At 32.4% G+C, this 14,036-nt stretch overlaps 1 protein-coding gene across 1 annotated transcript; it reads left to right on the plus strand.

Moving 5' to 3' along the window:
- Positions 1-2,839: 2,839 nt before the first annotated feature.
- Positions 2,840-6,473, plus strand: LOC129976110 (uncharacterized). The gene is made up of 2 exons (XM_056089495.1): positions 2,840-3,055; positions 5,191-6,473. The coding sequence occupies exons 1-2, from the start codon at positions 2,918-2,920 to the stop codon at positions 6,301-6,303; spliced, it is 1,251 nt and encodes a 416-aa protein (XP_055945470.1). The 5' UTR covers positions 2,840-2,917; the 3' UTR covers positions 6,304-6,473.
- The last annotated feature ends 7,563 nt before the right edge of the window (positions 6,474-14,036 follow it).

The raw sequence follows: 14,036 nt of genomic DNA on the forward strand, positions 1-14,036 counted from the left end.
TAAGAAGTCGTTTGAATTCTTACTTTAAAAATCTTCTGCAATGGAATTCCTTGCATTTTTCGTAATTCTTTTTGTGCTCTGATGGTTTCCTTGATAATTTATTATATCGGTAATTGTGCAAGAATGGATGTCTGGTGGATGGGATGATAAGGAAGTATTTTGAATCTGCAGAATGGATGAAGGGTAAGTTGAATATATAATATATATATTTACGTGTTGATGAAGTTAGAAAAGCATGATTGTTTGTGTGTACTGTTCCTGTTATCCACACAGTCCTTATGTTCAATTAGCTAGAGATGCTCTAGTTCCCCCTACCACTGTTAGCGGTGTCGTAGGATGTTTTTTTTTTAATTAAAAAAATTCAGCCCGGGGCCTTCTTCAGATGCCGAAAGGCCTCGCGTGCTCTAAATTTTGATATTTACACAACAGACCGGCGCATCTGGTTTGTAAAAACTTAATTTCAAAATTGTTAAAATAAGTGGCTATAGTGACCCAAAGGTTAAAAAAATCTCATATAAAACAATATTTATCTGCAAAGATCATAATTTTATGTAGAAAATGGTAACCGTAACTATTTGGCAGAAGTGTTTATTTTGACCGCCTTTTTTTTTATTGGCGACTTGGCATCCTTGGCGCAGCAAGGGGCACACTAAACTCAACTTTTATTCTAATCACTTCAAAATGATGCTCATAAAGTTAATATTTAATCAATATTAATTTAAGACCGCCATTCCCATGAGTGAAACAATGATGATCCCATGTATATTTGATTTTGGAATTTCGGTGGAATGTTTAGCGAGTCAAAGCAAAACTCTTACATTATTTTTTTTAAGTTTCAAATATTAAACGTGATAGACAGAATTTGAATATTTTTTTAGTTTGTTAACAAGTATAATATGTATTTTACAAAAAAATAATTTAAATAAATCCAAACAACGCATCATTCATTTTAATGATTATTGAAAAAAAAATATAAAAATAAAATTCGTATGTTGGATGGAATTATCACTTTTATAAAACAAACAAAAATTATACTATTCTGATTATTTCAATATTTTGTTGAATTTTATTTATTTCTAATTATGTGTTCTAAGCCTGTTGGTGTGGATCGAATTGCACAGCAATTTTTATTGGTTTTATTTCCCGTTTAAGATAACACAACTTTTAAATAATTTTCATAATAAATATAGTCACTAAGATGTAAAGAACTACGCCGTTAGTTTAAACAAAAAATTAGATTTATTAGAACGAAACAACTCGCAACAATACAAGATTGAGAACTTGCCTATCATGATGGGACTCAGTTTTAATACTCATATATAGAATGTTGGAGAACAATCCAATTTGAATAATTAAGAAAGATATAGAACCTTCCAGATTTTAAAGAATGGATAATTTAAATAAAAGAATCCCAGTCTTCGGATAAAACACGGTGGCTGGAATTCGAGCCACGGACCAACCAATCTTAAATAAGATGTCTATCGACTGAGCCGTAGCGCTTGTCAGTTATTCAGGTTTCTGCGGCAATTTTTTTTAACAACTGCTAACTGATGCTATAGCAGCGGGGGCGGGAACTTAGTAGCTTCGCTAGCACATTGAACATAAGGACTGTGTGTATAACAGAAATAGTTCATAAAAGAAAAGAAAGAACGGAGGAAGAAGCTATTAAACCATTCCCCATACAAAATTTCAAACAAGCATCCTTTTTCCAACTTCATCAACTCGCAAAAAATACATATTCCACTCTCCCTTCATCCATTCTGCAGGTTCAGAATATTTCATGCCATCCCATTCACCATACATCCAATTCTTGAACAGTTGGCGACAAAACGAATTACCAAAGAAACCGTTAGATCAGAAAAATAATTTCGTAAAGTGCAAAGAATTCCATTGCAGAAGATTTTTAAATTCAGTCGATTACAAAAACGCATACCGATAGTTAAATATTTCAAAAGAATAGCCATTTCCTGTTCGTATTCGCATTAAAAATAACATTACAGTGTCTTATTAGCAATAAAAAAACTTTTAATTACAATGTAGAACTAAATTAAAATCTTTAATTATTATCATGTGAGAACATGATGTTGTTTTGGCTTATTGTTTTCTCCATTATTTTTAATTTAACATTTTTCATAAAGCAGTTGTAATTCATGCATAATTAAGCCACTTTGATAAGTATTAAACGAAAACAACATTAGGTTGCTATAAGATCGTACCGTTGGGTTACCATATTGGCGACAAACTCGGTGATATGCTAAAGTAGAATTAAACCTTTAATTAATTTTTAAAAATAACTTTAAAGATATTTCCACAATATTTCCATTGCTGTGAATAAAATTTATATCGTTTTGTATCATCAAATATTTGATCGTGATTTGATTCCATTGTTAAAAACTAACGAGTGATTCTTTTTAATATTTATGTAGTGTATTTATAAGACAAGTAAAAATATGTAGTTATAATATCGCTAAACTTAGAAGATAGACGAATTGAATATTTACGCTTTTAATAACGTTGAAATATAGAGGGAATGGCCCCCATCAGAAAAATTCATGTATGCAATAAAGAGATCATATATAAACCAATTAAAATAAAACGACATTTATGGACATGAAATTGTGTCTAAGCAATCTAACTCAAATATAACCCAAATTTCCGGCACGTAATTATTAATACTTTGCCCAAACCTAATATTTTGCCATTACCCTATTTCTAAAATTGTTCATTATGTATGAATCCGTACTAATGTATGCAGATTCATACATACAGTCATTTGCAGACATGCATATGCAATGTCTGCAAACAAATTAACTTTACTTTTTTCTTCTTTCAGATCCGTAGTTGCTTGGGATGGTCCAGGAAATGCGCTATATATAGTTTTGTTGTGGCCATATGCACAGCTATATTCGTCGCATGCATGATTCTGAGTGTTTATTTCACGTATAAAGAGAGCAGGGACATAATGATTGTGGTTCTGATTGTGGGATCTTGTCTACTTTATCTTTTGGGCTTTACTAGTAATATGTATAGTATTTACTACTGCAGACCCAGCAATGTGAGTATTGTTATTGGATTTCTCAAAATTCTTATCGGCATTCCAACAGCAATTGCAAGCTTTTTTATTTTATTTAGCTTATAATGATTTATATATTTTACATGGCCAGAAATGTGGCATATTGTCTGGCTTAGTATAGCCAACGAATAGCTCTTGTGCCAATAAACCCAACCGAACCCAATCTAAAATTCTTAAAAATCAATACCAAGCTAGATCACGTGTACAATATAGTTGCGGTTCTGATATTGGGATCTGCCTACTTTATCTTTTGGGATTTTCTAGCAATAAATATAGTATTTACTACTGCAGAACCAACAGCGTAAATATTGTTATATTTCCTGAAACTCTTAAAAAGAATACGAAGCTAGGTCACATGTAGTATTATACTGTGCGATAGCCCGAAATAGCCGAAGACCATGCGGGAAACGGGAAACTTAATGAGGCCGCCGAAGACCAATCTCACCAAGCCAGCCAGCACAGATCTAGTCAGGGGCCACCGAAGACCAGCTAGGACACATGTAGGATCCAGGTCTGAACATCATAATATACGATGCAACCAATAAACTATAGTTTATTGATGAATATAACTACACGAAATTTAATCCAAACCTGTAGCAAAGTCTAAGCTCAGCCACCATAACAGTAACAAATGGTATTCCACCTTAAGGGCGCCTTTTCCCTTTCCAGCTGTGGTTGCCATGGAAACCGGCATGTGCGCCGTTAATGCTTAGCTATTTTAAATTTGTAATGTCTAATTAGAGATGTAACCATGAATATCTTTGTGTTCATGTGCATCAATAAATGTCATTCTGTGTTTAATGATGTATTTGATTATTGAGAATTAGAAAATAGATTTTAGATGTTATATCATAGATAATTAAAACCACTGAACCCCAAATTAGATTTAGAATGGTATGATTACTTTTAGAATTAGTTGTTGAAAACTTTGGCCCCATAGACACCAGAGGGAATTGCGGTCTGTTACCTAAGGGTCAACCTTAGATTAAGCACAATCCATCCTCTATGCAGTAATCAACACCATCATCTGAAATAGAGCCAACACAAACCCGAATTATTACTACCCCTCTCCCCAGTGAACCACGAGAACTTGCTTCTTTATCAAGCAACTTCTTATTTGCATTCTTCTTTTGCCATAACGGAGTGAGCCTCCCACGCCCATCTTGTTAAAATATTAGGGTTAGTCGAATAACTATAGCATGGATGTGTGGATGTCCTAACGATCGTTGGTAACTACAATGAAACTCTTTCTAAAGGAGGTATATCCCGCCATTAAAGTGGAAATAAAAACTCCATAACATTGCTTTACCTATAACAGACGACTGGTGGTAAGGTTTTATTTTCAGGTCCCGAGGATTCGAGGTTCGAGACCCGATTCCACGAAGAATTTTCGTGTAAGCTGGTCTAGTGCACGTTAAATTCGTTGGAGCCAAATGTTCACCCTGTTGTAGGATGCGGAATTTTGGAGTGAGAGCTGCCAGCTCAGGTGTCGTTCTCATCATCTGACCGTGGTTCAGAATTACGAGATCTGTTTCAAAATAAGCCTAGAGTTGCTTTAAAAACGACACGTTAATATAACTAAAAACCTATCAGAGTCAAGAGTTTGCTTATTTATAGTACAATCTTCATCCGTGTAATTGTGAGTGTGTAAAATTAATATAAGATGGAGATAATTTGTGAAGCATCTAAATATCCAAATAAATATCATAAAAGTTTAAGAGAAAGAAATTATTTGAGTAAATAGCGGTTTTAAATAAATTCATAAAATACTCCCAATTTGAATGAATAAACAAGAATTTTCTTTATTCGTAATGATGTAATGTGATGCACATCGAATATATTCTTTCAAATCAATTTTTCGAACTTCAAAAACAAAAAGATCACAGAATAGGGGAAGTAAGCAATTATGTTTACTATATCGCAGAGTCGTTACAGAAATAGTTACTATTTAGTTTTATTTTATGCCTGATCTCATAAAATAATTAATTTCTTAGAGATCATTTGGACATGAGTTCTCATAAATGATATTTATGCAAATTCCATTTTCTTAAAATTATTTCAAAAGTCTGCCAAATGATATTTTGCAATATTTCACTTTAACATTATAATTATTTCAGATGCCATCAGGAAATGGCGGCAGTTCTAATCAGATAAATCAGACAATGAGTGCTTCAAATTCTTCCACAATTGCACAACCTCCAGACGTTGCATGCATTCCCCATGTCAGACAGCTTCCTAGAAAAACACCCCCACCTCCATATGAAATCCAGATGTCAAAAATGTCCCCCATGCTGCTTCCAGGTACTTCTCAAACTACAGAATCATCGACAAGAGAATTGGAAATCGCCGCAGAAGCTCGAAAATTGATAAAAAAGATGTATGAAGAAATCATGAGGACTGACCAACAGATGCCACAATCCCATAGCGAAGAGCAATCTGAACAACAGGTTAGGCAGTTGCTTAAGTCTCCAATGAGACAGCAGGATCCATTGTTGCAACATGCTTCATCTCTAAACCTGGTAGTCCAGAGACAGCAAGCAGATGCAAGAATCATTCCTGCTTGTGGGAAGACACTTGTTGATTCCAGTACAAATCAAATCATTCAACAGAAAACCCTTTTGTACTCCCCTCCACCTCAACTTGATTTGGAAAGAGTGACCATCGGCAGAGAAGGTCGAATTGTTGATCCTCCTCAGAATTCACCTCAGAATGAAGACTTATTAAAAAATTCCCGCAAAAAAAAGTTGTGGAATCCGTCAAAGGTAATGCAGACGAGGTCAAATATTAAAGGAAGCACCACACCTGTTGTGGGTGATGGTAGTGATTCTGAAAATAGAACATATGAAGAAATTGAAGATGTAAAAAGTAGTCAGAGTATAAACTCGTGTCAAGCGGCGTATGATTCGATTGAATACTACTGTCTTGAGAGGGAGTTTGAAAATCCGTCTGGGCAGGTATCTTCTGTTTCTTCAGCTGTTTCTGAACCAGGTCCAGCAGGTCTGAAGAGAAAGTTTCGGAATCCAAGAGTGAAAATACGCCGTCAGCTGTCGGCGCCATCTACAAGAAAATTTCGCCATCTGGGCCAATCCCCAGAAACTGTCTTGGAGGCAATTGCAACATGCTATGATTTAACTCCTGATGAATGGATGGTAGCTTGGAAATTAGGCCAGAAAGGTGTTGCACCCAGAGAAAGAGCAAAACTTCTCGGTGTACGTTTGCATAAGGATTAATATGACGATGATAATTGAAGGCCAATATTAATTTCAGAAATTAACTTAGATTTATATATATGACATAAAGGAATAAATGTGACAATAGCAATTATTTGTGAAATTGTATTGTCTTATCATTGTGACAAAAGCTCTTACATATTAATAAAACTATTTAGAAATTTTGGTGATTTAAATTGTTTATTTTTTATTATTAATTTCTCTACTTGTTTTTACAAATCATTTTATAGAGATGTTTTTAGGTTTCAATATTATCTGTTGCTCATTGAATTTTCTTCTGTTGGAGACATTTTTTTAAGCTACAAAAAAAATTTCGTTTACTCCAGCTATATTTTTTGTAACTCAAAACTACATATAAGTAGGAAATTTAAATATGTCAGTAAAAATTTTAAATAATAAAAAAAAATTATAATGTATGAAAATCATAGTTTGTGATAAGATAAATATGCCTAGTTTTTCATCTTTCATACCATACTGTGCAGTAACAGGCAATTTTCGCCATTAGGATTAAAATTATTGATGACTAAGAAAATAATAATAAATTCTTAGTGCATCAAATTTCTCCCTATTTTGTATATTTTACCTCTTATTTAAAATCATCACTAATCATTATCGCATACTATATACCATAAGAAGTATTAGAACTTGCATCCATATTTTATAAATAGTTTGAATATGTTTTATTGTTGTTGTTTCCAATGGCCCTTGCCATGGACAAGCTTGTTGACGAAGTCAACGATTTTACGCCAAGGGAGCGTCTTCTATTTTTAGCAGCGCCAACTACGGCCGAGAGAACGTTTTAGCTACTCATTCGCTTGCACAACCCTTTTTTACAGGGGGGCACCTTCACACATCGTAGATAGAACAGATGAAGAAAACCATGCCCGAACTGGGACTTGAACCCAGGACGCCCAGATCACGAGAGAGACGCGCTACCCTTATGCCAGGTGAATCTGTTTTATAAACAATATCATCATTAAAATATTATTGTGATCTGTCAATGTATGTTTATTATAAAGGAAAAACTTCTAGTAAAATAATTTTAACCTTTTTAGTTTTTTAAGAAGAATATTGGTTTTTAGAATCCGATATAAACATTAGCCACGTTTTCTAGTACTGTAATGTATCTTACATTATTGTGGACTTCTTTTTTTAACTGATACATTTAGAAACTCGAATTTCGCTGACATCCTAAGTTTCGATTTCATTAAAAGTTGATATAAATATTTTAATACAATGAGTGTTGCTCAGCTTAACCAAAAATGGCTTTCGTGCCGCAAAACACAAACACATTGAAACTCTAGTAAAATAAACATCATACTGATAAAAATACGATTATGAAGTAGGAGTAATTTGACGAATCAGAAGAAATAAGTGTATATTTTCTCCTGTTAATAAAAGTGATGATAATGAGACATTGCCTAGCATATTTTTGCGTGCAAAACAGGGTAAATGATGCAATGAGACTTCCGAGAGCATAGACATACCACCAGATGAATAAATTTGAAAGAAAATAGATTGATGTGCTTAAGATTTGGATTAAGAATAAATTTGTGGAAGTAACTGGAAGTGGAGTACTCAGATTTTGCGTAAAAAGATTATAATATTAATAGTTGGAAGTTGGATTTAAATCACACAAGAGCCATACTTGGACACGCTGCACCAAACATATAGCATATGGGTGCTAATCCTAAGCGGTGAGAGGTTTTTAAAAAATGTTTAACCCTTTAACCTACAACTACGAGCATATCACGTAGTACGATGATCGGGACAATAAACCTCACGGGCATAGCCTGAAGTACGATGATCAGTCAAAACATAAATGTTACGGGCATCACCCATGGTACGCCGACCGCGGTTTGCAATTTGTCCCACCACAAAACACCATATATATCATACCATTGAAGATTATTAATTTATTGTTATTGATTTTTGTATAAATGATAATTACGTGAATTGTTAATTTATTTTGGAACTACAAATACATATTATTGAATTATGTTATATTTTAGAGATTGATAATAATTATTTTGTATATCTACAACAATCATTACATCAGGCTGTTATTACCTATCAAATATCTCACAAAATTAAACCAGTTGTCTCCAATGGTTAGGGATTGAATTTACCGAAATAATATCGATAATCACGTTGAGATTCCCTCTTAATTGAGTAAGTTATCAACGAATGAAGTTGTAGCTATTTTTTTTTATCGACTATAAATTCTTTCAAATTTCAACAAGAACAACACACGCACGCGCGCATGCACACTAGTCAAGGTCTCTTAAAGTCAAAACGGTGTCACAGCGCCTAAAATCAAACATGTATTTGTTGTAAAGTGACTATGCTGAATTTGTTTGTGGCGATTGCAGCGCTTCTAGCGGTGAAAAAAGAAAATTATAAAAAAATAAAGAAGATCAGCTAAAAAGTCAATGTGGAGAGGTCTATGTTATGCCATAAGTTAAACAGAGGAAATAATTTCATGTTATCTGCAAAATTGATGTTGATATTTTCGATTAAAATTATAAACTATCCATGACTTGAAAAAGGACTAGTCTAAATCTGAAAAATATATTTTCTGGTATTATCATAGAATTTTTTGAAGCAACCGCATAGTAATGTTTAAATAATTAAGTAAATAATCAAAAATAATAATAAAAAATCACAATAAATGCTTTTTTTTTATTTTAGACGAACTCTTTTTTTAAGTCACAGAAAGTTTATAATTTTAATCGCTAATATCCCTATCACTTTTATTGATAACTACATTAAACTTTTTCCTGTATTTTTATTCTGGTATATTGTACATTTTTCTAATTGGACTTTTTCATCGGTCTCCATTACTCTTTTAACTTCCTTATTTCATCGCTAGGAGCGCTATTTTTGAGCAGTTTCAGCGTCAAAGAGAGACGACAATTTTGTAATTTTAAAACTTCGATTTATTCCATCCCGGGAGGCATAATTTATGTACAAGCAAGAAGCGACGTGGTACATCAATCTGTATCACAATACATGAGCGAAAAAAGAGTAAAGAGCGAGTGAAAAATTTATATCCATGATTTATCCCATAGGGATTTATTTCTTATGTTGATTTAGGTAGGGGAATTGTAGGGATCTTTCAAAAGAATTTTTTTAGGTCGACAAACTTTTATCCCTTTACTCTGAGCGTGAGAACCGCTAATTTAAACATTTTTACAGAACTTCTATAGCATTAATTAAATAAAAAAAAGGTGGAATTCGATCAGGAAATGTGAAAACATTTTATTAGAATGAAGTTAATATGGGCTAAATTAAGACAAAAATTAGGAAATTAATTAGGATTTAATATATACATATATACCTTGCAAACTTCTATTGTTTCCTCTGTTACTTCATCTTCACTCTTGCTCTGTAACTTAACCATTCCATTCCTCCAATTAATTTCTGAGTAAAAAAAGGGCAAATCTGGTATTTTTTAAATTTTATTTCTTTCTTATTGCACTAGTTGATATGTGGAATGCAATAAAAGAATGCACAAAAAAATCCATTGAAAATGTTAAAAATTGATGAATTGTTTGGTAAATGCTTATGGCAATTTGTTAAGAATCTTGATAATGAACGAGCAAAATTCTGCTTTTCTATTTCTCAACGATAAGTAATAGCATTTCTTAATCTTATCACTGAATTAGCTGTTTTGATAAACAAGGATCATTGATATCAATTGACATCTTGCCTAACCTAAACACTCTATAAATTATCTTTCTACTATATTATGTTCTGAAATTTTTAGAGCTGTTCAGGTGGAATTCATAAACATTTGGCGACATTGCATCATTTTAGTTGGAGCTGGAAAGGTAAAATTACGGTAAAAATGATTCGATAGATGGCTATTTCTGGTAAATTTATTATTTATAGTTCTAAGTTTTTCTATAAAATACGCACTCTTTTCCTTTTGGTGTTATCTCATAAGTTTTCAATTACGAGATATCTTACAATCGGAGCTTGTACAACAAGATCTGAGGTAAAGGATATCGCGTATTTGCGTTGTGACTAGTTACGTTTAGCAGAATAAGTGGAAAATGAATAATTAGTGTAAACTAGTATGATGCAAGAAAAATTATAGAGATTAAGCGATAATTTTAAAAAAAATTTCTATTAAAATTTAGCAAACTTTATGTCAGTTTATTATAAAAATACAGTAGGCGCCAAAATAGACAGTACTGAAACTCGCGCATCTCGAATACGTGAATGCGTTTGTCGACGAGACATAACTCCAGCTACCCAATTTTGCAGTAGTGAAAAGGAAGATGTGTTGTCCAGTTGTTGTTGGAAATGGGTCTCTCAACCGACCAAAAAATATTTATAGTTGAGCATTATTTCCGCTCATACGGAAGCGGTCGTGAAGTTGGACCGAGTTTGAAAAAGGTGGTAGAACAATTCCTAAAGAAGTTGAATAAGATGGCACAGTTATGCTGTCTATAGTTCAGAAATTTCACTGTTCTTGTAGTGTACTGTGACAACTGAAGGGGAATATTAAAGGACAGTGTGTTCAACTGTAAAGATCCACCAAGAATTGTGCCTGCATTACGTGAGAAAATCATCTCTTTTTGCAAGTGTCTGCAGCGTCCAAAATATATGCATCATCCAAAATATAGTCTGCAGCAACCAAAAGTCCAGCTTTGTTTGAGGATATGTTTGAGAATCTGCGTGAACGATATGAACACTGTCTACAACGAAGCGGCGCACAATTTGAACTCTTACATTGCGCATAACATGTTAAATCAGCACTCTAATAGTGTGTATGTATGCATGTGCATTTTTTTGAGAAAAAATAAACTCATACATATATGACAATAATATAATTTTTTGTTCATCTTTTCATTTCAGTACTATATATTTTGGCGCTTACTGCATTTGTTAATTTATTGCAAAAGTGATTTGTAACTTGCATTTTAGGTTTTCAACTCTCTCAGTAGACTTTAACAAATTTCAGAAACATAAGATCAAGGTAATCTTGATATAATAGATCGATAAAATGAAGTGATGATTGGTCTAGCAGAACGGAACGAAGTCCTGAAAGTTAGAGGACAAAGCTTTGATTTTAGAATTAAAGAAAATAAAAATATTCAATATGCCCAAGTAATATTAGATTCACAATGAAATTAGAGAAACTTAGGTATAAAATGTTCGCATTAATTTGTAATGAGAAACAGCGTTGTTACTGATAGTACATATGAATATGTATTTTTCGTCACGAGGCTATTAGAAGTTTTAGAACTAATAGGATATGCGACAAGCCTAAACGATTCTGATTATTTGAGGAATTATAGAATTAACAAGTTTCATCGATTCTGATTATTAGAGGAGTTATAGAATTAACAAGCTTCATAAATTCTAATTATTAGAGGAGTTTTAGATTAACAAGCTTCATAAATTCTAATTATTAGAGGAGTTATAGAATTAACATGCTTCGTCAATTTTTATTATTAGATAATTCATAGAATTGTCAAGCTTCAGCAATTCTAATTATTAGAGGAGTTATAAAATTAACCTGATTCGTCAATTTTGATTATTAGATAAGTTATAGAATTAACAAACATCATCAATTCTTATTATTAGAGGAACTATAGAATTAACAGGCTTCATAATTTTTTATTATTAGATAAGTTGCAGAATTAATAGGTTTTATCAGTTGTCATTATTTCTTGACAAATATTCTGCAAAACAGAAATTTGGAAAAGTTGTTAGGACTAAATGACATTGAAAAATCATCAGTCCATATTTTATTTTTTAAAACATAATTTACATGTTAAGAATAAATTATATATAAAAAAATCCTTATATAGAACATCTAAAAAAATAGAAAGAAATCCTGGCATTTCTCTACAATGTATGAAACAATTAATATTTCACATTTTTTCAGAGACATTATAGAATTTGAAAAAAGAAGGCAGCAAATTACTAAATGCTCCTTCTAGTGGTATTTCTAAAGATACATTGTAAAAGATGCGACTTCTAAATCTGGAAAATTCCTAGAATTTCATATCGTTGTGTCCCGTTTGCCTTTAGTAAGAAAATGGCTAAAAACGATATTTTTATTTTTTAAAAATGTTTATCTTTTTACAAAGAAATTAAATATCTATTCATTGTTTTTATTAAAAAAAATTCGAAAAAAAAAATTATTAAATTATTCCATACACTTCCCTAACGCACAATCATACTAAATTTCAACTGCCTTATATGCAGTATAGCCTTTTTCCATATACCCTCTTACATATCGATAAGCCGGCGTCCTGGCATAGGGAAGCGTGTCTTCCCCGTGATCTGGGCGTCCTGGCATAGGGGTAGCGCTTCTTCCCCGTGATCTGGGAGTCCTGGGTTCGAGTCCCGGTTTGGGCATGGTTGTTCTATCTGTAAGATGTGTGAATGTGCTCTCTTGTAAAAAAGGGGCCGTGCAAACGAATGAGTGATGCGTGAGCAGCAAAGTCGTACTCTCGGTCCTAGGTGGCGCTGCTATAAAAACAAGAGACGCTCCCCCGCCGGCTTAAAATCGCTGTCTTCGTAACAGCGGGCTTGTCCATGGCAAGTGCCATAAGAAACAACAACAGCAACAACATATCGATAAAGGCTTCGAAATACAAATATATATTTCACAAGAATCATTTAATACATTTGTTTTATTTGTTGATGCGAAATATCAAATATTTCTTTACATTTCCCCGTTTGCTTTTTAATTTTAACATGCGTAAATCATAGCCAATATTTACAATTTACCAATGATATATATTTTCAAAGATCTGCTGCTTATTTCTAAAAAAATCAAGAAAAATTATTTACCTTATATCTAGAGGTAAATAAGCTTATAAAATAAAACAAGTCATTAAATTGAACATTTGCTTGTTTAGGTTACTTTTCAGACTTCGATGAAGATAATATTATAGTACATTATTCAAATACTCTTCTTACATACATATTTTGCAAAAGTTAAGCACCTCTCAAGTATCGTATCAAGTATCTGTTGTTTAAAAGGATTTATTAGAAACTTCATATAAATTCATTTATACTATTAAGTATAAGACACAATATCAAAAAAATAAAACTTTAAATGTTCATCATTTCAATTTAGATTGAATGGTTAGGACCTGAATCATTTGAATTCAAAGAATGTCCACTTCCTTGACAACGCATCTATTACTGAAGGTTCTAGTGTATGTAATATTATAGTACATTATTCAAACACTCTTCTTACATGCATATTTGGCAAAAGTTAAGCACCTCTCAAATATCGTATCAAGTCTCTGTTGTTTAAAAGGATTTATTAAAAACTTCATATAAATTCATTTATACTATTAAGTATAAGACACAATATCAAAAAAATAAAACTTTAAATGTTCAACATTTCAATTTAGATTGAATGGTTAGGACCTGAATCATTTGAATTCAAAGAATGTCCACTTCCTTGACAACGCATCTATTACTGAAGGTTCTAGTGTATGTAATATTATAGTACATTATTCAAACACTCTTCTTACATGCATATTTGGCAAAAGTTAAGCACCTCTCAAATATCGTATCAAGTCTCTGTTGTTTAAAAGGATTTATTAAAAACTTCATATAAATTCATTTATACTATTAAGTATAAGACACAATATCAAAAAAATAAAACTTTAAATGTTCAACATTTCAATTTAGATTGAATGGTTAGGACCTGAATCATTTGAATTCAAAGAATGTCCACTTCCTTGACAACGCAT

This window comes from Argiope bruennichi, chromosome 7 (genome assembly GCF_947563725.1).
Source record: "Argiope bruennichi chromosome 7, qqArgBrue1.1, whole genome shotgun sequence".
Taxonomy (NCBI): Eukaryota; Metazoa; Arthropoda; class Arachnida; order Araneae; family Araneidae; genus Argiope; species Argiope bruennichi.